The 24906-nt window shown below is 45.2% G+C and overlaps 1 protein-coding gene across 1 annotated transcript in view; it reads left to right on the top strand.

The window, feature by feature from the left end:
- The window catches only part of arhgef10 (Rho guanine nucleotide exchange factor (GEF) 10), an 83999-nt gene that overhangs the window by 56769 nt on the left and 2324 nt on the right, over positions 1–24906 (top strand). The window contains exons 25-26 of the mRNA XM_064928466.1: positions 7947–8089; positions 16051–16225. Coding sequence (XP_064784538.1) covers positions 7947–8089; positions 16051–16225 — 318 coding nt within the window. The remainder of the gene's footprint in view (positions 1–7946; positions 8090–16050; positions 16226–24906) is intronic.

Raw genomic sequence — 24906 nt, 5'->3', positions numbered from 1 at the left:
TCCAACAACCGGGCAGGCAGTATCATATCATGCTCTGTGAGAGAGGGGTAGAGGATAGAGGGATAGAAGATATACCTGTATCTGCTTTCCGTCCAACAACCGGGCAGGCAGTATCATATCATGCTCTGTGAGAGAGGGGTAGAGGATAGAGGGATAGAAGATATACCTGTATCTGCTTTCCGTCCAACAACCGGGCAGGCAGTATCATATCATGCTCTGTGAGAGAGGGGTAGAGGATAGAGGGATAGAAGATATACCTGTATCTGCTTTCCGTCCAACAACCGGGCAGGCAGTATCATATCATGCTCTGTGAGAGAGGGGTAGAGGATAGAGGGATAGAAGATATACCTGTATCTGCTTTCCGTCCAACAACCGGGCAGGCAGTATCATATCATGCTCTGTGAGAGAGGGGTAGAGGATAGAGGGATAGAAGATATACCTGTATCTGCTTTCCGTCCAACAACCGGGCAGGCAGTATCATATCATGCTCTGTGAGAGAGGGGTAGAGGATAGAGGGATAGAAGATATACCTGTATCTGCTTTCCGTCCAACAACCGGGCAGGCAGTATCATATCATGCTCTGTGAGAGAGGGGTAGAGGATAGAGGGATAGAAGATATACCTGTATCTGCTTTCCGTCCAACAACCGGGCAGGCAGTATCATATCATGCTCTGTGAGAGAGGGGTAGAGGATAGAGGGATAGAAGATATACCTGTATCTGCTTTCCGTCCAACAACCGGGCAGGCAGTATCATACCATGCTCTGTGAGAGAGGGGTAGAGGATAGAGGGATAGAAGATATACCTGTATCTGCTGGAGGGGATGTAAGAAGGGAAAATATTCTCCTGATCCTCAGCCAGCTCAGTAAAGCCTGGAAGGGGATGTTGCAATGCTGAAGGAATGTCCACTTTGGTTCTGTCTCTGTTTAACAGAATGTCACTGTTTTCATGTAACTTCTTTACGCTAAACATCAGATGCTGATTCCTTTGTTCTCCATGCAGCAGATTATTGTGCAATTCAATGGACTTGTCGGGATATATCAGGAATATTGCCTTTGGTTTGACTGAATGGATAGTCCGAGTTGGTGACAGCCCTGTCCTCAGCTATGTTTTGTCTCCCTTAATGCTGTCACTGAGAGAAGAGATGGAGATACACTAGTTATGAATGCCCATTTAAAGTGTTATTTCATTTGCACACTTGTTCTTCTACATGAGTGACAGAAAAGTGTTTGTGTCCCAGCTCAAGCTTGAAATGACGAATCATCCTAGCTTCAGTGGTGAAACTCGTGCATCTACGTCCTCGCTATTGCTCTTCCAGTGCTTTTGTCAGATTGAGTGGACTCGCAGACGCTATAAACATTTACACTGAGTGTACAAAACATTAGGAACACTTTCCTAATATTTAGTTGCACCCCATTTTGCCCTCAGAACAGCCTCAATTTGTTGGGGCATGGACTCTACAAGGTGTCAAAAGCCTTCCACAGGGATGCTGACCCATGTTGACTCCAACGCTTCCCACAGTTGTGTCATGTTGGCTGGATGTCATTTGGGTGGTGGACCATGGTGGACACTGCATTGCAGTTCTTGACACACTCACACCTGGGCTCCTGACACCTACTACCATACCCCGTTCAAAGGCTCTTAAATCTTTTGTCTTGCCTATTCACCCTCTGAATGGCACAAATACACAATCAATGTCTCAAATGTCTCACTGGTTTAAAAATCCTTCTTTAACCTTTCTCCTCCCCTTCATCTACACTGATTTGAAGTTGATTTAACAGGTGACATCACCTGGATTTACCTGGTCAGTCTATGTCATGGAAAGATTTGTTCCTAAGGTTTTGTACACTGTGTATATTAGGATCCCATTTTAAAAGAACAGCTGCAGAGCAGAACCAGAAGAACCAGAAGTAACCCCCGAGTATAAGCCTACATATAAAACTGTCATTTCAGTCATGAAATGTGTTTTGAAAAATAAATCCTTTCACATTGATAATGCCATCATCATTAGGTCAGTGGAAAGACATATTAATACAGCAAAATGACGCCGCATGGTCGAGTTACAAAGCTGCAGACTCATATAGTACAGATGAAGTCGAAGTTTACATACACTTAGGTTGGAGTCATTAAAACTTGTTTTTCAACCACTCCACACATTTCTTGTTATTAACTATAGTTTTGGCAAGTCGGTTAGGACATCTACTTTGTGCATGACACAAGTCATTTTTCCAACAATTGTTTACAGACAGATTATTTCACTTCTAATTCACTGCATCACAATTCCAGTGGGTCAGATGTTTACATACACTAAGTTGACTGTGCCTTTAAAAAGCTTGGAAAATTCATGACTTTAGAAGCTTCTGATAAGCTAACTAACATAATTTGAGTCAATTGGAGGTGTAACTGTGGATGTATTTCAAGGCCTACCTTCAAACTCAGTGCCTCTTCGCTTGACATCATGGGAATATCTAAAGAAATCAGCCAGAAATCAGCCAGAACCAGAAATCAGTGAAATGTCCTCTGGTCTGATGAAACAAAAATAGAACTGTTTGGCCATAATGACCATCGTTTTGTTTGGAGGAAAAAGGGGGAGGCTTGCAAGCTGAAGAACGCCATCCCAACCATGAAGGGCAGGGCAAGGGTGGCAGGATCATGTTGTGGGGATGCTTTGCTGCAGGAGGGACTGGTGCACTTCACAAAATAGATGGCATCATGAGGTAGGAAAATTATGTGGATGTATTGAAGCAACATCTCAAGACATCAGTCAGGAAGTTAAAGCTTGGTTCGCAAATGGGTCTTCCAAATGGACAATGACCCCAAGCATACTTCCAAAGTTGTGGAAAAATGGCTTAAGGACAACAAGTCAAGGTGTTGAAGTGGCCATCGCAAAGCCCTGACCTCAATCCTATAGAAAATTTGCTGGCAGAACTGAAAAAGTGTGTGCGAGCAAGGAGGCTTACAAACCTGACTCAGTTACACCAGCGCTGTCAGGAGGAATGGGCCAACATTCACCCAACTTACTGTGGGAAGCTTGTGGAAGGATACCTGAAACATTTTACCCAAGTTAAACAATTTAAAGGCAATGCTACCAAATACTATTTGAGTGTATGTAAACTTCTGACCCACTGGGAATGTGATGAAAGAAATAAAAGCTTAAATAAATCATTATTCTGACATTTCACATTTCTAAAATGAAGTGGTGATCCTAACTGACCTAAGACAGGGAATTTGTACTAGGATTAAATGTCAGGAATTGTGAAAAACTGAGTTGAAATGTACTTGGCTAAGGTGTATGTACACTTCCAACTTCAACTGTATATGGCACTATCTGTATTGCCACAGTTCCACAGCTTGAGTTCCACATGTTTAGCCCTGCTGGCCAGACTGGTAGCCCCCTGCCTGCCTGTGAACCCCCAGCCAGCACATTCTGAGTGATTGTGCAGTAGGCACAGTGTTGTGAACCCCCAGCCAGCACTACTGCAGTAGGCACAGCCCTATCTGAACCCCCAGCCAGCACTATTCTGCAGTAGGCACAGCCCTATCTGAACCCCCAGCCAGCACTATTCTGCAGTAGGCACAGCCCTATCTGAACCCCCAGCCAGCACTATTCTGCAGTAGGCACAGCCCTATCTGAACCCCCAGCCAGCCCTATTCTGCAGTAGGCACAGCCGCATCTGAACCCCCAGCCAGCCCTATTCTGGAGTAGGCACAGCCCCATCTGAACCCCCAGCCAGCCCTATTCTGCAGTAGGCACAGCCCTATCTGAACCCCCAGCCAGCCCTATTCTGCAGTAGGCACAGCCCTATCTGAACCCCCAGCCAGCCCTATTCTGCAGTAGGCACAGCCCTATCTGAACCCCCAGCCAGCCCTATTCTGCAGTAGGCACAGCCCCATCTGAACCCCCAGCCAGCCCTATTCTGCAGTAGGCACAGCCCTATCTGAACCCCCATCAGCCAGCACTATTCTGCAGTAGGCACAGCCCAGTATCTGAACCCCCAGCCAGCCCTATTCTGCAGTAGGCACAGCCCTATCTGAACCCCCAGCCAGCCCTATTCTGCAGTAGGCACAGCCCTATCTGAACCCCCAGCCAGCCCTATTCTGCAGTAGGCACAGCCCTATCTGAACCCCCAGCCAGCCCTATTCTGCAGTAGGCACAGCCCTATCTGAACCCCCAGCCAGCCCTATTCTGCAGTAGGCACAGCCCTATCTGAACCCCCAGCCAGCCCTATTCTGCAGTAGGCACAGCCCCATCTGAACCCCCAGCCAGCCCTATTCTGCAGTAGGCACAGCCCTATCTGAACCCCCAGCCAGCCCTATTCTGCAGTAGGCACAGCCCTATCTTAACCCCCAGCCAGCCCTATTCTGCAGTAGGCACAGCCCTATCTGAACCCCCAGCCAGCACTATTCTGAACCCCCAGCCAGCCCTATTCTGTAGTAGGCACAGCCCTATCTGAACCCCCAGCCAGCCCTATTCTGCAGTAGGCACAGCCCTATCTGAACCCCCAGCCAGCCCTATTCTGCAGTAGGCACAGCCCTATCTGAACCCCCAGCCAGCCCTATTCTGCAGTAGGCACAGCCCTATCTGTTCTTCTCATTGTTTATGTGCAGTGTGAATGGCTCAGCATAGACCCCCAGCCAGCCCACTGCATGCCCATCACCATCCAGTCAGGGAATAAGGACATGGCATGAAACATCTTTGCCTACTGTATATTATGTTGACATTGTTGTCTATCAGCCCCATCTCAGCCTATTCTGCAGTAGGCACAGTTCTGAACCCCCAGCCAGCCCTATTCTGCAGTAGGCACAGTGCAAGGTTTCGTGTTGAACCCCCAGCCAGCCCTATTCTGCAGTAGGCACAGCCCCATCTGAACCCCCCCAGCCCTATTCTCGTGCCCTATCAAGGCCCTATTCTGCAGTAGGCACAGTCTGAACCCCCAGCCAGCCCTATTCTGCAGTGCTGAACCCCCAGGTTTAGGCACAGCCCTATCTGAACCCCCAGCCAGCCCTATTCTGCAGTCGTGCAAGGTTTCGTGTTACCCCCAGCCAGTCGTGCCCTATCTGAACCCCCAGCCAGCCCTATTTCATAGGCACAGCCATCTGAACCCCCAGCCAAACTCTCTGAACCCCCAGCCAGCACTATAGTATGCACTATGTAGGCACATATCTGCCCTATTCTGCAGTAGGCACAGCCCTATATATGTATGTATATATATCTACTACATGTGCCCTATTCTGTAGGCACAGTATGAACCCCCAGCCAGCACTATTCTGCAGTATGTGAACCCCCAGCCAGCACTATTCTGCAGTAGGCACAGCCCTATCTGAACCCCCAGCCAGCCCTATTGTGTGTGTATTCTGTGTGTGTGTACCCATAGCCATTCTGACACACACATCACCCCCTGCCAGTCTGATTGATGTTCTGCAAGAAGTCACATTGACATAATGGAATGTGAAAAGAATTGGTTTTGTTGACACGCCCTATCTGCAGCCCTATTCTGAGGACCCCCAGGAAGATTAGCCCTATCGAAAGGCTTCTGGGACAGCCCTATCTGAACCCCCAGAAGGATGTTTAAACATCTGAACCCCCAGCCAGTTTTAGTCCTGTAAACTATTCTTTAGCATTTCTCTCTCAGTATTGCCCTATCTGTCCAGCCCTCGTGCACATGTGAACCCCCACACACACACACACACACACACAGGGATTATTACACAAAGTAGTATCTTTAATCCACCCTAGCCCCTTACTTCCCTCTTTAAGGCACACCCTATCTGCCCCTTACTTCCCTAGCCCTATTCTGCAGTTTAATCCAGCCCTAGCCCCTTACTTCCCTCTTTAATCCACCCTAGTCCCTTACTTCCCTCTTTAATCCAGCCCCCTAGCCCCCTTACTTCCCTCTTTAATCCCCCAGCCTAGCCCTATTCTTACACAGCCCTATCTGAAATCCACCCTAGTCCCTTACTTCTATCTGAACCCCCAGCCTCTTTAATCCACCCTAGCCCCCTTACTGCAGTAGGCACAGCCCTATCTGAACCCCCAGCCAGCCCTACTTAGGCACCTTTTAATCCACCCTAGTCCCCACTTCCCTCTTTAATCCAGCCCCTAGCCCCTTACTTAGGCACAGCCCCCTCTTTAATCCAGCCCTATTCTGCAGTAGGCACAGCCCTATCTGAACCCCCAGCCAGCCCTATTCTGCAGTAGGCACAGCCCTATCTGAACCCCCAGCCAGCCCTATTCTGCAGTAGGCACAGCCCCTGAACCCCCAGCCAGCCCTTTAATCCAGCCCCTAGTCCCTGAACCCCCAGCCACTTCCCTCTTTAATCCACCCTAGCCCCTTACTTCTATTCCTCTTTAATCCATCCCATAGTCCCTCACTTCCCTCTTTAATCCACCCTAGTCCCTAGTACTTCCCTCTTTAATCCACCCTAGCCCCTTACTTCCCTCTTTAATCCACCCTAGTCCCTCACTTCCCTCTTTAATCCTAAGAAGTCACATTGACATAATGGAATGTGAAAGAATTGGTTTTGTTGACACGCTGCCGAGGAGAGGAAGATTTAGGCTGGCTGGGAGGGAGAAGGATGTTTAAACACGTAGTTTTAGTCCTCTTTAATCCATTGCTCTCTGTCCCTAGTCCCAGGGATTACTTCCCTCTTTAATCCTAGCCCCTTACTTCCCTCTTTAATCCACCCTAGCCCCTTACTTCCCTCTTTAATCCACCCTAGTCCCTTACTTCCCTCTTTAATCCACCCTAGTCCCTTACTTCCCTCTTTAATCCACCCTAGCCCCTTACTTCCCTCTTTAATCCACCCTAGCCCCTTACTTCCCTCTTTAATCCACCCTAGCCCCTTACTTCCCTCTTTAATCCACCCTAGCCCCTTACTTCCCTCTTTAATCCACCCTAGCCCCTTACTTCCCTCTTTAATCCACCCTAGCCCCTTACTTCCCTCTTTAATCCACCCTAGCCCCTTACTTCCCTCTTTAATCCACCCTAGCCCTTTACTTCCCTAGTAATTACTATACCCCAGAATCAGTCTCTCCACTCCTCCCTGTATGGCTCCGCACCTTTCAATAGCTGCCTTTGTCAGTTCCCTTAAACAAACACAATTGGTGAGTCCTCTGATGTCTCCTGTAGTAGATTGGCTCTGGAGGAAATTAACTCCTTATTCAGAGTACTTCAGAGCTCCTTGAATATAGTTTAAGGATTTAATCCTACAATTTCTCCCTACACTTATGTGTTTCTAACAGTATAGCTTCTGTCCCTCTCCTCGCCTCGAACCAGGGACCCTCTGCACAGATCTACAACTGCCTCCCACAAAGCATCGTTACCCATCGCTCCACAAAAGCCCCCTCCCTTGCAGAGCAAGGGGAACAACTACTTTAAGGTCCCAGAGCGAGTGACGTCACCGATTGAAACGCTATTAGCACGCACCCCGCTAACTAGCTAGCCATTTCACATCGGTTACATGTTCTTGATCTGTTGCAATCGGGTTCTAAACTTAGGGAGAAAGATGAACGTTGCAGAGAAATGTGTTGGCTGTATTTATAATGTACCCAGTGTGGGTTGTTCAGTACCCAGTGTTGGGTTTATAGAGGTGTCTCCTGGGCTCTGTAGCAGTAAGCAGGCAGCAGTATGTAGGAGGTGTGTGGGTTGGCTCTACAGACGACTAACGACTCTCAGTCCATCTATATTAATTGTGAAACCTCTGAAATCATCAATGGTCTCTCCAGCATTGTTATGAGGATCAGAAATGCAGAAGACATTTTAGAGGGGTTTTCTGCAGCTAATGCATGCATAATCTGAATGACCATATCTAACAAATACATTAATATTCTTGCATAGTGATAGTTGATTCACTTTAGTTTTTGGTTCTTCCAGATTCGTAGTGATCTGCCACTGTATAGCGCTTGTAGTAGATGTGTATGAAATGTATGCGTATGCTTGTGTTTCAGATGGCTCGTGGAATCCAGACTCTCCTAAGGTGCTGAAGCTGGGGGTTCTGCCAGTGAAGGCCATGCTAGCTGTGGAGGAACATGTCTGGGCTTCCTCTGGAGGACAAGTCTTCATCATCAGCACTACCACACACACTGTGGAGGTATCTAACCCATCTCTAGCTCATCTCTTTATCCCACTTACTGTATGGATCCCTGCCCCCCTCTTTGTCTCATAACCTTTGATCTGGAAGATGGGTCCCATGAATATATATATACACACACACACACACACACACACACACACACACACACACACACACACACACACACACACACACACACACACACACACACACACACACACACACACACACACACACACACACACACACACACACGCCAGAGGTACTGTATCCTTCCCATCTATAATATCTTATAAATGGCCAATTTCACAGTCAAACGGATTTAGCTGATTCGATCACTCATCTATAGAATTTGTTGGTTTTTCCCCTGCACACTTGCGTTCAGTTTGTTCAGTTTCCCAAATATGTCTGTTACATAGGCAAGGAGACACTTGTTTTTCATTACACAGAAAGTCAACAGAGTCAGTGTTTTTTATATCCATTGGGAATGACAACAGTTCCTCTCTCAATTTGAATAATCTTTCCGACACTTCCCCTCTAACCACCAAGCCTCGTGTGAAATAGAACATTGTCATGCTCTGATCCCATATCTCTACCTACATTGCATTCGAAAAGTATTCAGACCCCTTGACTTTTTCCACATTTTGTTACGTTACAGGCCTATTCTAAAATGGATTCAATTGTTTTTCCCCTCATCAATCTACACACAATATCCCATAACGACAAAGCTAAAACAGGTTTTTAGACATTTTTGAAAATGTACTAAAAATGAAAAACATATCATATTTACATACTGTAAGTATTCATACCCTTTACTCAGTACTTTGTTGAAGCACCTTTGGCAGTGATTACAGCCTCAAGTCTTCTTGGGTATGACGCTACAAGCTTGGCACACCTGTATTTGGGGAGTTTCTCCCATTCTTCTCTGCAGATCCTCTCAAGCTCTGTCAGGTTGAATAGGGAGCGTCGCTGCACAGCTATTTTCAGGTCTCTCCAGAGATGTTAGATCAGGTTCAAGTCTGCTCCTGCTGGGCAATTCAAGGACATTCAGAGCCACTCCTGTGTTGTCTTGGCTGTGTGCTTAGGGTCGTTGTCCTGTTGGACAAGATCCTGAGATCCTGAGCAGGTTTTCATCAAGGATCTCTCTGTACTTTGCACTGTTATTCTTTTCCTCGATCCTGATTAGTCTCCCATTACCTGCCTCTAAAAAACACCCCCACCACCACGCTTCACCGTAGGGATTCAGGCCAAAGAGTTCAGTCTTGGTTTCATTAGAGAATCATGTTTATCTTGGTCTCCAAACGGGCAGTCATGTGCCTTTAACTGAGGAGTGGCTTCTGCCTGGCCACTCTACCATAAAGGCCTGATGGTGGAGTGCTGCAGAGATGGTTCTCCCACTTACTGTTTACATTTATTTAACCTTTTATTTGACTAGGCAAGTCAGGTAAGAACAAGTTCTTACAATGACGGCCAAGCCCTTACCGGCACGACACTGGGCCAATTGTGCACCGCCCTATGGGACTCCCAATCACAGCCGGTTGTGATACAGCCTGGAATTGAACCAAGATCTGTAGTGACGCCTCTAGCAAGTGCCTTAAACCACTGTGCCACTTGGGAGGCCCTCAGAGGAACTCCCTAAACAAGGCCCTTCTCTGATTGCTCAGTTTGGCCGGGCTGCCAGCTCTAGGAAGAGTCTTGATGGTTCCAAACTTCTTCCATTTAAGAATGATGCAGACATTTTTTGGTACCCTTCCCCAGATCTGTGTTTCGACAGAATTCTGTCTCGGAGCTCAACGGCCAATTCCTTCGACCTCATGACTTGGTTTTTGCTCTGACATGCATTGTCAACTGTGGGACCTTTATATAGACAGGTGTGTGCCTCTCCAAATAATGTCCATGAATTTGCCACAGGTGGACTCCATCATCTCAAGGATGATCAATGGAAACAGGATGCACTTGAGCTCAATTGTGAGTGTCATGGCAAAAGGTCTGAATACTTATGTATTTCTAAATACCTGTTTTTACTTTGTCATTATGGTTTGTTGTGTGTGTAGATTAATGAGAATTGTATTTTATTTAATACATTTTAGAATAAGTCTAACGTAACAAAATGTGAAAAAGTCAAAAGGGTCTGGATACTTTCCAAATGCACTGTATTTTTGCAAACCGGCGTGTGTGATGTAGTTTACAATCAAAGTTACCTGCTGCATATCTCAGAGTTCTGCTCTCAGCTCTTTTGCTGCCAGTTGCTCTGTGTATCAATTATAGGTCAGTGGGTGTATCATACAACGCATCTATATGTCAGAGGGAGACACATTCAGTGCAGAGTCCCACCGTCCTGTGATAGATGGAGCCCCATCTGTGCAAAAGCCCACCACTTGATGCCATAGAATCTGTTTTTTGTCAATAGAGCGACAAAGCACACTGAACATCCCTTGTGCCGTTTCATGCTCGGGAATCGCGAGACCGAACAATATGTCCTCGTGAATAGCATCCCCCGACATGTAGCGAACTAAAGTCAATGCACTTCGGCCCTCACAGCCATCTTCCATATGGAGAGAATAAGGTGAAGAGTTTTTGAGTCGTTCAGTCGTTTCCTCTTTTATTGCAAGCTACAGCATCAATTCTTAGTTTCAGTGTTATCTGTCAAAGGTATTGATGTGAGTTTCTGTGCCTCTGCCTCCCCACACATTGTTTTCACCATATCAACTGCAGCCGGTAATATCAGTCTTCAATAGTGTGTGGCTTCATAGCGTAGCGGGCTCAGCCATTCACCGTAGGAACGATTCAAGTGCAACGGTCAAGTGCGGCCTTTTCCCACGATCTAAGGGCACTCTCTGGTTGAATTTTAGTTTTAGATGATTTGTATCATTTTAATTTAGATTTTAAAGGATACATTACAATGATTTTGAGAGAGAAAGATGATATTAGATATATTTTTGACCATGTTTTTGGAAATTCTCTGCCGACTCCACATGGGGTTGCGACCCCTAGTTTGGGAACCGCTGGATGAGACATTACAATGTAGAAGGTAGAACATTGCAGGGTGACTAGTATGTCTCGTTATCCAGCCTGGTCTCATAGACTAGACGTAACATAGTAAATCTAAATTCGGGACTCTCAAATTAGTATGATATGTTATATTTGTTATGGTTACAGAAGACGGATGGTTACTTAAGGCAAAAAACAAAAGTTGGGTGTTTGGGTGGATGGGTGGGCGTATAACGCAAACATTTAGCAACCCAAAGGCTGCGAGTTCAAACCTCATCACGGACAACTTCAGCATTTTAGCTAATTAGCAACTTCTCAACTACTTAGCATGTTAGCTAACCATGCCCTAACCTTAACCCTTTAACCTAACTCCTAAACTTAACCCTAACCCCTAGCCTAGCTAACGTTAGCCAGCTATCTAACGTTAGCCAGCTATCTAACGTTAGCCACCTAGCTAGAATTCATAACATATCATATGTTTTGCAAATTCGTAACATATAGAACGTTTTTCAAATTTGTATCATATGCGTAAAATATCATACGAAATGGGTGATGGACATCCACAAATTAATACATACCATACGAAACATAACAAATCATACTACTGTTGAAGTCGAAAGTTAACATACACCTTAGCCAAATACATTTAAACTCAGTTTTTCACAATTCCTGACATTTAATCCTTGTAAAAATGTCCTGTCTTAGGAGAAATAAAAGCTGGATCACCACTTTATTTTAAGAATGTGAAATGTCAGAATAATAGTAGAGAGAATGATTTATTTCAGCTTTTCTTTCTTTCAACACATTCCCAGTGGGTCAGAAGTTTACATACACTCAATTAGAATTTGGTAGCATTGCCTTTAAATTGTTTAACTTGGGTTAAACATTTTGGGTAGCCTTCATCAAACTTCCCACAATAAGTTGGGTGAATTTTGGCCCATTTCTTCTGACAGAGCTGGTGTAACTGAGTCAGGTTTATAGGCCTCCTTGCTCACACACGCTTTTTCAGTTCTGCCAACAACTTTTCTATAGGATTGAGGTCAGGGCTTTGTGATGGCCACTTCAATACCTTGACTTTGTTGTCCTTAAGCTATTTTGCCACAACTTTGGAAGTATGCTTGGGGTCATTGTCCATTTGGAAGAAACATTTGCAACCAAGCTTTAACTTCCTGACTGATGTCTTGAGATGTTGCTTCAATATATCCACATAATTTTCCTATCTCATGATGCCATCTATTTTGTGAAGTGCACCAGTCCCTCCTGCAGCGAAGCACCCCCACAACATGATGCTACCACCCCGTTATTCACAGTTGGAAACGGTGTTCTTCAGCCTGCAAGCCTCCCCCTTTTTCCTCCAAACATAATGATGGTCATTATGGCCAAACAGTTCTATTTTTGTTTCATCAGACCAGAGGACATTTCTCCAAAAAGTACGATGTTTGTCCCCATGTGCAGTTGCAAACCGTAGTCTGGCTTTTTTTATGGCAGTTTTGGAGTAGTGTCTTCTTCCTTGCTGAGCGGTCTTTCAGGTTGTGTCGATATAAGACTCGTTTTACTGTGGATATAGAAACTTTTGTACCCGTTTCCTCCAGCATCCTCACAAGGTCCTTTGCTGTTGTTCTGGGACTGATTTGCACTTTTCGCACCAACGTACCTAGGAGACAGAATGCGTCTCCTTCCAGAGCGGTATGAAGGCAGCAGTGGGGGGCGGGGGGGGGGGCTGAGAAGTATTCCTGTCTGTAATAAAGCCCTTTTGTGGGGGAAAACTCATTCTGATTGGCTGGGCCTGGCTCCCCAGTGGCTGGGCCTGGCTCCCCAGTGGGTGGTCCTGGCTGCCAAGTGTGTTATGTCCTTATTTGAACTGTGACTCAGTAAAAACTTAGAAATTGTTGCATGTTGCGTTTATATTTTTGTTCAGTATAAATACAGAATAATACGAAATGCTCTGAGACGAGGTTGAGTTTTCTGTGTTTCCAGGTTACTAATTGTGTTTGGCCCAATATCTGTGATGTCACCTGCACTTGGCTTGGCTCCTGTTAATTATGTTAGAGAGGTATAGTGGAACCTGCGAGGGGTCTCTCTTGCTCCTTGTCCCCCTTGCTCCCTCTCCCCAGGCCCAGAGCGTTTGTGGGGATCCCTGTCTGTCCCACCACAGTCCGGTTCACCAGCACCTGCTGCCCGTCCTGGAATAGCGACACTCCGCTTTCCCTCCAGCATGCAGTGACTCATAATCCCGTTAGCATCATTAAGCTCATTACGGGACTAACTGCATGTCTTTCCCCAAGGCTTACACCCTGGAAACTACATGGTAAAAGAGTGTTGGAGAGAGAGAAAGAGTGGTGGGTAGAGAGGGAGTGTTGGAGAGAGAGAAAGAGTGGTGGGTAGAGAGAAAGAGTGGTGGGTAGAGAGGGAGTGATGGAGAGAGAGAGAAAGAGTGGTGGATAGAGAGGGAGTGATGGAGAGAGAAGAGTGGTGGATAGAGTGGTGGAGAGAGAGAGAGTGGTGGATAGAGAGGGAGTGATGAAGAGAGAGAAAGAGTGGTGGATAGAGAGGGAGTGATGAAGAGAGAGAAAGAGTGGTAGAGAGAGAGTGGTGGATAGAGAGGGAGTGGTGGATAGAGAGAGAGTGGTGGAGAGAGAAAGAGTGATGGAGAGAGAGAAAGAGTGGTGGATAGAGATGGAGTGGTGGATAGAGATGGAGTGATGGAGAGAGAGAGAGAGTGGTGGATAGAGAGGGAGTGATGGAGAGAGAGAGTGGTGGATAGAGGGAGTGATGGAGAGAGAGGGAGTGGTGATGGAGGGAGAGAGAGAGTGGTGGATAGAGAGTGAGAGAGTGGTGGATAGAGATGGAGTGGTGGATAGAGATGGAGTGATGGAGAGAGAGAGAGAGTGGTGGATAGAGAGGGAGTGGTGGATAGAGAGGGGAGTGATGGAGAGAGAGAGAGAGTGGTGGATAGAGAGGGAGTGATGGAGAGAGAGGGAGTGGTGGATGGATAGAGAGGGAGTGATGGAGAGAGAGGGAGTGGTGGATAGAGAGGGAGTGGTGGAGTTAGAGAGAGGGAGTGGTGGAGAGAGAGGGAGTGGTGGAGAGAGAGGGAGTGGTGGAGAGAGAGGGAGTGGTGGTGGATGGTGGGAGAGGAGTGGTGGATAGAGAGGGAGTGGTGGATAGAGAGGGAGTGGTGGATAGAGAGGGAGTGGTGGATAGTTAGGGAGTGATGGAGAGAGAAGACAGATGGGTGAGTGGTGGATGTAGAGAGGGAGTGGTGGATAGAGTGGGAGTGGTGGATGCAAGAGACAGGGTACAAAGTGGTGGATAGAGAGGGAGTGATGGAGAGGGAGAGAGAGTGGTGGATAGAGAGGGACTTGTGGTGGATAGTTAGGGAGTGATGAGAGAGAGAGGGAGTGGTGGATAAAAGAGACTGGGGAGTGGTGGATGAGTTAGGGAATGTTGTGCCCTCAGTCATATTTGGAGAGGAAAACAAAGGAGAGAGTCAAAGTGGTGGAGAGAGAGGGAGTGGTGGATAGAGAGGGAGTGGTGGATAGAGAGGGAGTGGTGGATAGAGAGGGAGTGGTGATTGTTACAGAACATGTTTCTGATTGGATAGAGAGGGAATGGTGGATAGAGATTTGAGATTGGAGTGGTGGATAGTTAGTGGGATGTGATGGAAGACTGAGATTCAGAGTGGTGGATAGGAGGGCATGGTGGTATCCCACAGAGGGAAAGAGTGGGAGAGACTAAGGTGAAGAGGAAGAAGACAGATGGGTTGAGAGGCAGGAGGGATGTAGAGACAAACAAAGAAAGGAGTGGCGGCAGGGTAGCCTAGTGGTTAGAGCGTTGAACTAGTAACCGAAAGGTTGCAAGTTCTAATCCTCGAGCTGACAGGGTACAAATCTGTCGTTCTGCCCCTGAACAAGGCAGTTAACCCACTGTTCCTAGGCCATCGTTGAAAATAAGAATTTGTTCTTAACTGACTTGCCTAGTTAAATAAAGGTAAAATAAAAATAAAATAAAAAAATGGGGCAGATGTCGGAGAAGGTTAAAGGTCACCTGGAAGGTTTAAGTTTACATAGGTTCACTCACACCCTACCTGAACTTGTTGTTGTCACTACTGGAACCCTGCTGTGAGGCCATGAATGGACTGACTTCTTGGCCAAGTAGAGTTTCTCTTCATTAACAGGGTTGAGGAGGGAGATCCCATGCCACACAGCTGATGCCTGTAGTAAAAGTCACTCTCATGTACTGGGCTTAGAAAATCAGTGAAATGACTTAAAACAACAATATCCACGATATATATTCTTTCTGACTGATACCATTAGAACAGAGACAGGGAATGTTGACCTAAAATGCCCTCAGTCATATTTGGCTTCGTAATAAGGAAAACAAAGGAGAGGCAAGTCAAACTGTGGATCTGTGAGAAACAGACACCACTTTCCTCAGAGTTCATGTTTTGACTAAGGCTGATGTCGCTATTGTGCCCAACAATCCTGCGAATCAAAACATTATTTCCACCTCTCTGACATTTACTATTATGACACTTGGAGTAACATGGTAGATAATTCAAAAGATTCCCTACATAAGAGTCATAAATGAGGTGGATGTTAATGTACGGTACATCGCTCAGCCTCTTAGCAGGCGTACTGTCAGTGTGTCACAGCTCAGACCGAACAGTGCAGATGATCTCCTGTCTGTTCCCCACCCTCTGTAACCACTGGGAACGTTGTATAGTACCTTATGGCCGCTCCTTAGGGATGTGTACATATACTGTCACGTAAAAAGGCATTTCCTGATCATAAGCTCACTGCGATAAACCCTTTGATTTGAGATTGTTACAGAACATGTTTCTGATTGGTGGCTCAGTAGGGTTTGTTTCCCACTACTCTAAAGACATAGTGGTGTACATGCTAATGTTTACTCTCAAAGCAATTGAAGAACTGAGCGATTCAGTATATAATATTCCCTCTTCCTGTCTCCCTCTCTCCCCCTGTCAGAGGCAGCTGGAGGCCCACCAGGAGGAGGGCATGGTGGTATCCCACATGGTGGTGGCCGGGGTGGGTATCTGGATAGCCTTCAGCTCTGGGTCCACCCTCAGATTGTTCCACACGGAGACGCTGGAGGATCTACAGGACATCAACATCGCTACACCTGTACACAACATACTGGCTGGTAAGATACATGATAACATTACCACACCTGTACACAACATACTGGCTGGTAAGATACATGATAACATTACCACACCTGTACACAACATACTGGCTGTATAGATACATGATAACATTACCACACCTGTACACAACATACTGGCTGGTAAGATACATGATAACATTACCACACCTGTACACAACATACTGGCTGGTAAGATACATGATAACATTACCACACCTGTACACAACACACTGGCTGTATAGATACATGATAACATTACCACACCTGTACACAACACACTGGCTGGTAAGATACATGATAACATTACCACACCTGTACACAACACTGGCACTGGCTGGTGGTAAGATACATGATAACATTACCACACCTGTACACAACACACTGGCTGTATAGATACATGATAACATTACCACACCTGTACACAACACACTGGCTGGTAAGATACTGGCTGGCTATAGATACATGATAACATTACCACACCTGTACACAACAGACTGGCTGGTAAGATACATGATAACATTACCACACCTGTACACAACACACTGGCTGGTAAGTTACATGATAACATTACCACACCTGTACACAACATACTGTACACAACACACTGGCTTTATAGATACATGATAACATTACCACACCTGTACACAACATACTGGCTGTATAGATACATGATAACATTACCACACCTGTACACAACATACTGGCTGGTAAGATACATGATAACATTACCACACCTGTACACAACATACTGGCTGGTAAGATACATGATAACATTACCACACCTGTACACAACATACTGGCTGTATAGATAAGATACACAACATACTGGCTGATAACATTACCACACCTGTACACAACACACTGGCTGTATAGATACATGATAACATTACCACACCTGTACACAACATACTGGCTGTATAGATACATGATAACATTACCACACCTGTACACAACATACTGGCTGGTAAGATACATGATAACATTACCACACCTGTACACAACATACTGGCTGTATAGATACATGATAACATTACCACACCTGTACACAACATACTGGCTGTATAGATACATGATAACATTACCACACCTGTACACAACATACTGGCTGGTAAGATACATGATAACATTACCACACCTGTACACAACATACTGGCTGTATAGATACATGATAACATTACCATACCTGTACACAACATATTGGCTGTATAGATACATAATAACATTACCACACCTGTAGACAACACACTGGCTGGTAAGACATCATTATATTGTCACACTAGTATGTATCTTACAGCACTGTCAACACAAGGTATGAACAAGTTCACTGCTTTACACAATATACTCTAGTATGAGAGACATTTTTGCCAGCTCTGAAAACACATTTTCTCTAACACAGTAGATGATAGCATCCTAAACAAATACCCACTCTACACCACCCACCACACACTAAGGTGAGCCTCACCTTCAGGATATCAGTATACAGCAGCACTGTTTCCGTCCTCCAGTACTGTGATTTATAATACAGACGCAGTCTTTTCAACTCTGTTTGCACAAACCACCAGTACCCATGTCATTTTGTTCTCTTTGTGTCCTCCAAAGTCATTGATTGGATCCTTATGGTGGACTGGTAATGAACAGGTCATTTTTTTTGCAAGAACAGAGCAGTCCTCTGAAAGTAGAAATGGATCACATTTGACAGTCAGTCATCAGGTCGTCATGTACTTGAGTGTGTTTTTCTCCAAATATCAAAGGGTTGCCTGGCTCAGTGACTATCTGAAATAAGATCACAGTCACGGTGTGTGCATAGATACAGTGCATTCAGAAAGTATTCAGACCCCTTGACTTTTCCCACATTTTGTTACGTTACAGCCTTATTCTAAAATTGATTAAATTACATTTTTTACTCATCAATCTACACACAATACCCCATAATGACAGTGAAAACAGTTTTTTTCAAAATGTTGCTAATTTATTGCAAATAAAATACAGAAATACCTTATTGACATAAGTATTCAGACGCTTTGCTATGTGTCTCAAAATTGAGCTCAGGTGCATCCTATTTCCATTGATCATCCTTGAGATGTTTCAACAACTTGATTGGAGTCCACCTTTGGTCAATTCAATTAATTGGAGATCATTTGGAAAGGCACACACCTGTCTATAAGGTCCCACAGTTGACAGTGCATGTCAGAGCAAAAACCAAGCCATGAGGTCAAAGGAATTGTCCAATTAGCTCTGAGACAGGATTGTGTTGGGGCACAGATCTGGGGCAGGGTATCCAAAAAATGTCTGCAGCATTGAAGGTCCCCAAGAACACAGTGGCCTCCAAAATGGAAGAAATCTTTTTAGACCTGGCTAAAATCGGGGGAAAGGGCCTTGGTCAGGGAGGTGACCAAGTACCCGATGGTCACTCTGACAGAGCTCCAGAGTTCCTCTGTGGAGATGGGAGAACCTTCCAGATGGACAACCATCTCTACAGCACTCAACCAATAAGGCATTTATGGTAGAGTGGCCAGACGGAAGCCACTCCTCAGTAAAAGGTACATGACAGCTCGCTTGGAGTTTTCCAAATGCGCCTAAAGGACTCTGACCATGAAACAAGATTCTCTGGCCTGAATGCCAAGCATCATGTCTGGAGGAAACCTGGCATGATCACTACCGTGAAGCATTGTGGTGGCAGCATCATGCTGTGTGCATGTTTTTTATCGGCAGGGACTGGGAGACTAGTCAGGATCGAGGGAAAGATGAACGGAGCAAAGTACAGAGAGATCCTTGATGAAAACCTGCTCCAGAGCGCTCAGGACCTCAGACCGGGGTGACGGTTCATCTTACAACAGGCCAACGACCCTAAGCAACACAGCCAAGACAATGCAGGAGTGGCTTCGGGACAAGTCTCGGGATGTCTTTGAGTGGCCCAGCCAGAGCCCTGACTTGAATCCGATCAAACATCTCTGGAGAGAACTGAAAATAGCTGTGCAGCAACGCTCTACATACAACCTGACAGAGCTTGAGATGATATGCATAGAATAATGGGTGAATGATATGCAGAGAAGAATGGGGGAAACTCCCCAAATACATGTGTGCCAAGCTTGTAGCATCCTTCCCAACAAGAGGCTGTAATCACTGCCAAAGCTTCAACAAAGTACCGAGTAAAGGGTCTGAATAATCCAGTTATTTTTATTTTTTATATATATATATACATTTGCAAAAATGTCGAAAAAGCTGTTTTTGCTTTGTCATTATGGGGTATTGTGTGTCGATTGATGAAGGGAAAAAAAACATTTAATGCACTTTAGAATAAGGCTGTTACGTAACAAAATGTGGAAAATGTTAAGGGTTTTTCTCGTTCCGACTAGCAAATGAACGCGGCAAAATGTTAAGCAATCTGTGTGACAACTTCTGTTTGACGTCATTGGTAGTAAAGCTATAAAGGACTAGAGGATTAGTCAAAATCACTCTTCTATCTGTAGCTGGTCTTTAATATTACTACAACAGCTCCATCTTTTAAATGAGACTTTTGTGGGTTGATCCTGTATATTGTCAGTTGCAGCCTCCTATAACCAGTTCTACTGTAGTAAATGGAATACTGTTATAAGGTTTTGGGAGGTTTGTCCTGTGATGTTGTCATGAAGGTTTTATATACAGCTAGTTACAGTTGTCCACTTTTCCTCTCTGACCCTGTACAGTATTTTGAAGATACCGCCCAGTCGACTGTTTAGATTTCAATTTGAATTATTTCAAGCTGGACTCTGCCATGGAGTAATTGTTTTTACATTGTGTGTGTGTGTGTGTGTTTTGTGGTCACCAGTAATGACTAGCCTACAGGAACACATCACAGTCTCATTTTTAAAAGTGTAATAAACAGTGCTATCATTATCTGAGTTCTACCCATTGTTTATAAGCCCTAGACTGCGTGTACATAGTTGAGTATTTTAGTGGTCTCATCCATTATTACCATAAGGTTTGGTACTTTGCTCTCTCCAGATGCACCCCTACATACTGTGGGAACAAACTACAGGAACACAGACAGACAGACTGACTACATAGTATTTGTGTATTTAGAGGGTTTCAGAAGTCCCACAGAGTGCTGTGAGACAATGTGTGTTTAAGTGAACTAGTTTTCTCAGCAGTCTTTAGTGTCTATTGCAGACCTATTGCAGACCTCCTGCAATCTGGCTTGTTTCAGAAAACCTATAAAATACTTACTAGCCACAACAAAGTACAACAACACATGGGAGTTCCATAATATTTGATAACTAATTTAAGCAGTCTAATGTAATGTATTGCATTACAGCAAGGGACATCATCATTTGCCTGACAACTCAAACTGAATTCTTCCTCTGATCTATCATTCGCTACATACTTCAGTCTGAGACTGCCATCATTTAAGTTGTTTGTGTTGATGTCAAAATGAAGGGGTGTTGTACAGAACAAAGTCATCAGCGATTGGATAATCTCTAACCAATCAGAGTATCACAGCAAATAAAGCATTTTTGAAACACTGCTTTACCCACGTGTTCTGGCTCTGGCCCAACCCATTGGTTTATGGGACCAATCGGACAGTCTAGAATGGATTTTCATTCTAGAAATCGCCGGGGAGTTACTCGGATCCAGACTCATTGCGGAGAAGAAAATAACTTCCGTGGGCGTAGCGTTTGGCTAGAGCAATGAGTTTGGGTCGCCAGGCAACACCATTGTATCATGGCTTCGTGCACAGTAAACCTTACTAAATCTTGGCATATGTCCCATCATGCATGCTTTAGTTGCATATTCAATAGTGCTTCAATATTTGAATAGGTTTATGCAAGACTTGACTAAATTGCCTAAGGGATCACTTTGTGGTTGTTTGTGGAAAAGCAAGAGTACACTTTCATTCAGCACAGCATGCTTTGAATGTCCAGTCAGTAACTTACCCTACACCTAGCCTTCTGAGAAACTCAGCCCAACCAGTTCTGAGGTTGTGCTGTAGAATGGCTTTTAACAGAGATGTGAATGATAAGCCTGTCTGGATGACTTATTTACTTAATAAGAGGCATCAACCACAGAGGAAGTTTCTCTGAACGAGAGACCTTGGACCAGCGACTTGAAATACTTCCTCCTCTAGGCCAAGGCTGTGTGCACATCACATTACGGTCTGACTTCCTCTGATGACAGCGATGAGTTAATGTCCTATCTACAGTATCTCTCTGTCATGGGACTCTGTTTTCCTTCTATCATCTCTTCCAGTGGACCATTCAACTGATCCAACCCCCACTGTATCACCCTCACCTGGTTCTCTTCAACCACGGTCTAAACTGGCGGCCTGCACTGGCGGCCTGCACTGGCGGCCTGCACTGGCGGCCTGCACTGGCGGCCTGCACTGGCGGCCTGCACTGGCGGCCTGCACTGGCGGCCTGCACTGGCTAAACATGTGCATGTGATTTGTCAGGGCAAGTTCAGATTTCTCTCCGTGGAGGGAGTTGTATTGTTTGCCCCTGCAATCCTGGGTTTGGCTTTCCACAATGTTCCACCTTGGCACTTATTTAGTTGTTGGCAGCTGCTGTCAGATTGATTGACTAGGCCAGAGAATGTGCTGTTTCTGCAGAGCCTGCTGACTGTAGTGCCATTCAAGCTGTTTGGCTGAAAGAAGATGGGACGATCAATACCTGTTTAGAGTGGAGGGTGATGGAGTGGAGGGTGATGGAGTGGAGGGTGATGGATGCAGTGACTTTATATTCTCTGCATCGCTACATTCTTGAGATACTTGAGTAGTATTGTTCAGGCTAAAGAGGTGACTCCAGATGCACCCTGACATACTGTGGCAACAAACTACAGGAACACAGACAGAATAACTACATACTATTTGTGTATTTAGGGGGTTTCAGAAGTCCAGCAGAGAGCTGTGAGAATGTGTTAATTAGTTTTGTCTGAGACCCTATTGCAGACCTCAGGAAACAGGTTCAGACGGGGTTCACAGTTGCCGGAGGGTGCACAGTTGCCGGGGGTTCACAGTTGCCGAAGGGGGTTCACAGTTGCCGAAGGGGGTTCACAGTTGCCGAAGGGGGTTCACAGTTGATGGCATAGAATTGAGAGTGATTGAGAGTGAAATGTCCTCAGTGTTCAAGGTGGGGTTGTTCTTCTACTCATGCTAGCTCATGTTGGAATGATTCCTTGTAAATCCTTTGATTGCACTGAGGAATTTCTCACAGATATTTTGCAAAACTGTGGTCTCTTTGGCTGTAATTCGGTTTTAGTTATGTCCAATTGAATTTCACAGTGATTATTCAAACACATGCTTTGGTGATTACTTACAGTACCTCCTCTGCCCTTCCTTAACCCTTAACCGCGTTGGGTTTAGTTGATTTTAATTTTGAAAAACGTTCTGAAAACCTTCCAAAAACCACCCTCCAAATACAGTTTGTTCTTACACTGTGTCTTTGATGTTCTCTAGACCAGTGTTTCCCAACTCTGGTCCTCGAGAACCCCTGGCCCCAACAGCACACATTTTTGTTGTAGCCCCGGACAAAAATACCTGATTCAACTTGTCAAGGGCTTGACGATTAGTTGCCAAGTAGAATCAGGTGTGCTTGTCCGGGGCCACAACAAAAAAAATATGTACTGTTGGGGGTACTTTAGGACCGGAGTTTGCGAACACTGCCCTACACTCTTCTAAAAGAAAAGGGTTCCAAAAGGGTTCTTCGGCTTTCCACAGAGGATAACCCTTTTGGTTCCAGGCAGAGCCCTTTTGGGTTCCATATAGAACCCTCTGTAGAAAGGAACCCAAAAGCGATCTACCTGGAACCAAAAAGGGTTCTTCAAATGGTTCTCCAATTGGGACAGCCGAAGAACCCTTTTAGGTTCTACATAAGAGTGTAGAAGATGTGAGTGCAGGAGAGGAGTGTCCAGATCAGCGGCTTTGTCTGGCCTGACCTAAATACCCAGCCATGTGGACACTAATGGGGATAAACATGCAGAGCCAGGAAACAACACCTCCAGCCGCTTCATCACCACGTTGAGCCTGGAGACAGAGGCCTGGAGACAGAGGCCTGGAGACAGAGGCCTGGAGACAGAGGCCTGGAGACAGAGGCCTGGAGACAGAGGCCTGGAGACAGAGGCCTGGAGACAGAGGCCTGGAGACAGAGGCCTGGAGACAGAGGCCTGGAGACAGAGAGAGACTGTAGTCTCTCTGTCTCTGGTTCCAGACTTTGGCCTGATATGAACCATCTCTTAGTGAGATAGGATCAGCGTTTTATATCTAACCCACCCTACTGCTAGTGTAATATCAGTGTAGTGTACTGTAGGTTGTATGTTTTTTATCTGAACCCCCTGCTGTAATTCAACTTGCTAGTTGTGGGGGATAATTGCAGATCAAAGCAGACCTCTGGTGTGGGATCTGGAACAGGCCCGGGCCATGTTGATGCTGGTTCAGGTTTATTTTGGTTTGGCCTATGGGTGGAAACTTCAAATATTATGAAAGGAGAATGTTGAGAAATGCACCCCAGTGTGTGTGTTTCTGGTAACTGGGGGCCCTCATTACAAGCACATGTGCGGCGATGGGTTATGCTGCTCTGTTCTCTGCTGGGTGAGTAGCACTGTAGACTCAGGACTGATGTTCCTCAGAGGGGTGATCTCTGGAGGAGCTAGAGGTCGGCCAGAGAGATCAGCGGCTGATTTGGCCAAAGCCCTGGGGGATTATGGGAGGGTGAGGACTTAGCTGCGCAGCTCTTACTGCAGTGTATGATGGGTAATGCCACTCACAACTGGAGCCTTGACAGACTTTCTCAAGCAGTCATACCATACTCCGTCCGTTATCACGATTTTGTCAAAATGCATTTGCATTAACAATTATTGGCATTTAACATGTTAAGGGTATTCTGGACATTTTCTGTTCACTCTTTGCAATGCTGCTTGTTGCCATAGTAATGCTTATTGAGGATGATGTTAACAAGTACCAAGTTCCACACAAGTCACTAAACGTTCACTAGACAACACAATTTATCACGTCCTCTAAAAGGTGCTGTTAGCGTAACAATTACTGCGTTTACAGTATCAAGTGATATTTCATACTGAATGTATTTGTGACGAGGAAGACCGGACACACAGAGCCCTTCCTGTCCCAGCCTGCATCAGGCTTTCTGAATAGAACCACAGTTGCTTGCTTAATTACGACATTACGGTTCACTCATTCTCGATTTACATAACACTTTTGTGTTTGTTTGACCCAAAGTGGACTATAATGGTGGTCTTTTGGTAAAAAGAGCTGTTATTATTTTTGCTCCTCTTTCGGTTGCCCTGGAGACCATTGGCTGTTAAGTGTTATTGCTGTAGTAACCTCCCCACACACTAAGCAGAAATACCTCCCTCCCTGTTACTGTCCCTCGGCTTGCTGGAAGGGGCACATTAACTGTGTTCATTCTCATTTATAGGAGACTTCTGAATGTAAATACCTACTTATCTCCTACTGTGAATGTAAATAACTACTTATCTCCTACTGTGAATGTAAATACTGTGAATGTAAATAACTACTTATCTCCTACTGTGAATGTAAATACCTACTTATCTCATACTGTGAATGTGAATACCTACCCTACTCCTACTGTGTTAAGCTTGACCCCAGAAATCATTAAGGTCAACCATTAACTATCAACCTTTTTTTCATAAAAAACGTTTTGTTCTGTTCAAAACGTTTTGTTTAATAC

This window comes from Oncorhynchus masou, chromosome 21 (genome assembly GCF_036934945.1).
Source record: "Oncorhynchus masou masou isolate Uvic2021 chromosome 21, UVic_Omas_1.1, whole genome shotgun sequence".
NCBI lineage: Eukaryota > Metazoa > Chordata > Actinopteri > Salmoniformes > Salmonidae > Oncorhynchus > Oncorhynchus masou.
The sequence above is the reverse complement of the archived record's forward strand: the minus strand, read 5'-3'. Positions and strand labels throughout refer to the sequence as shown.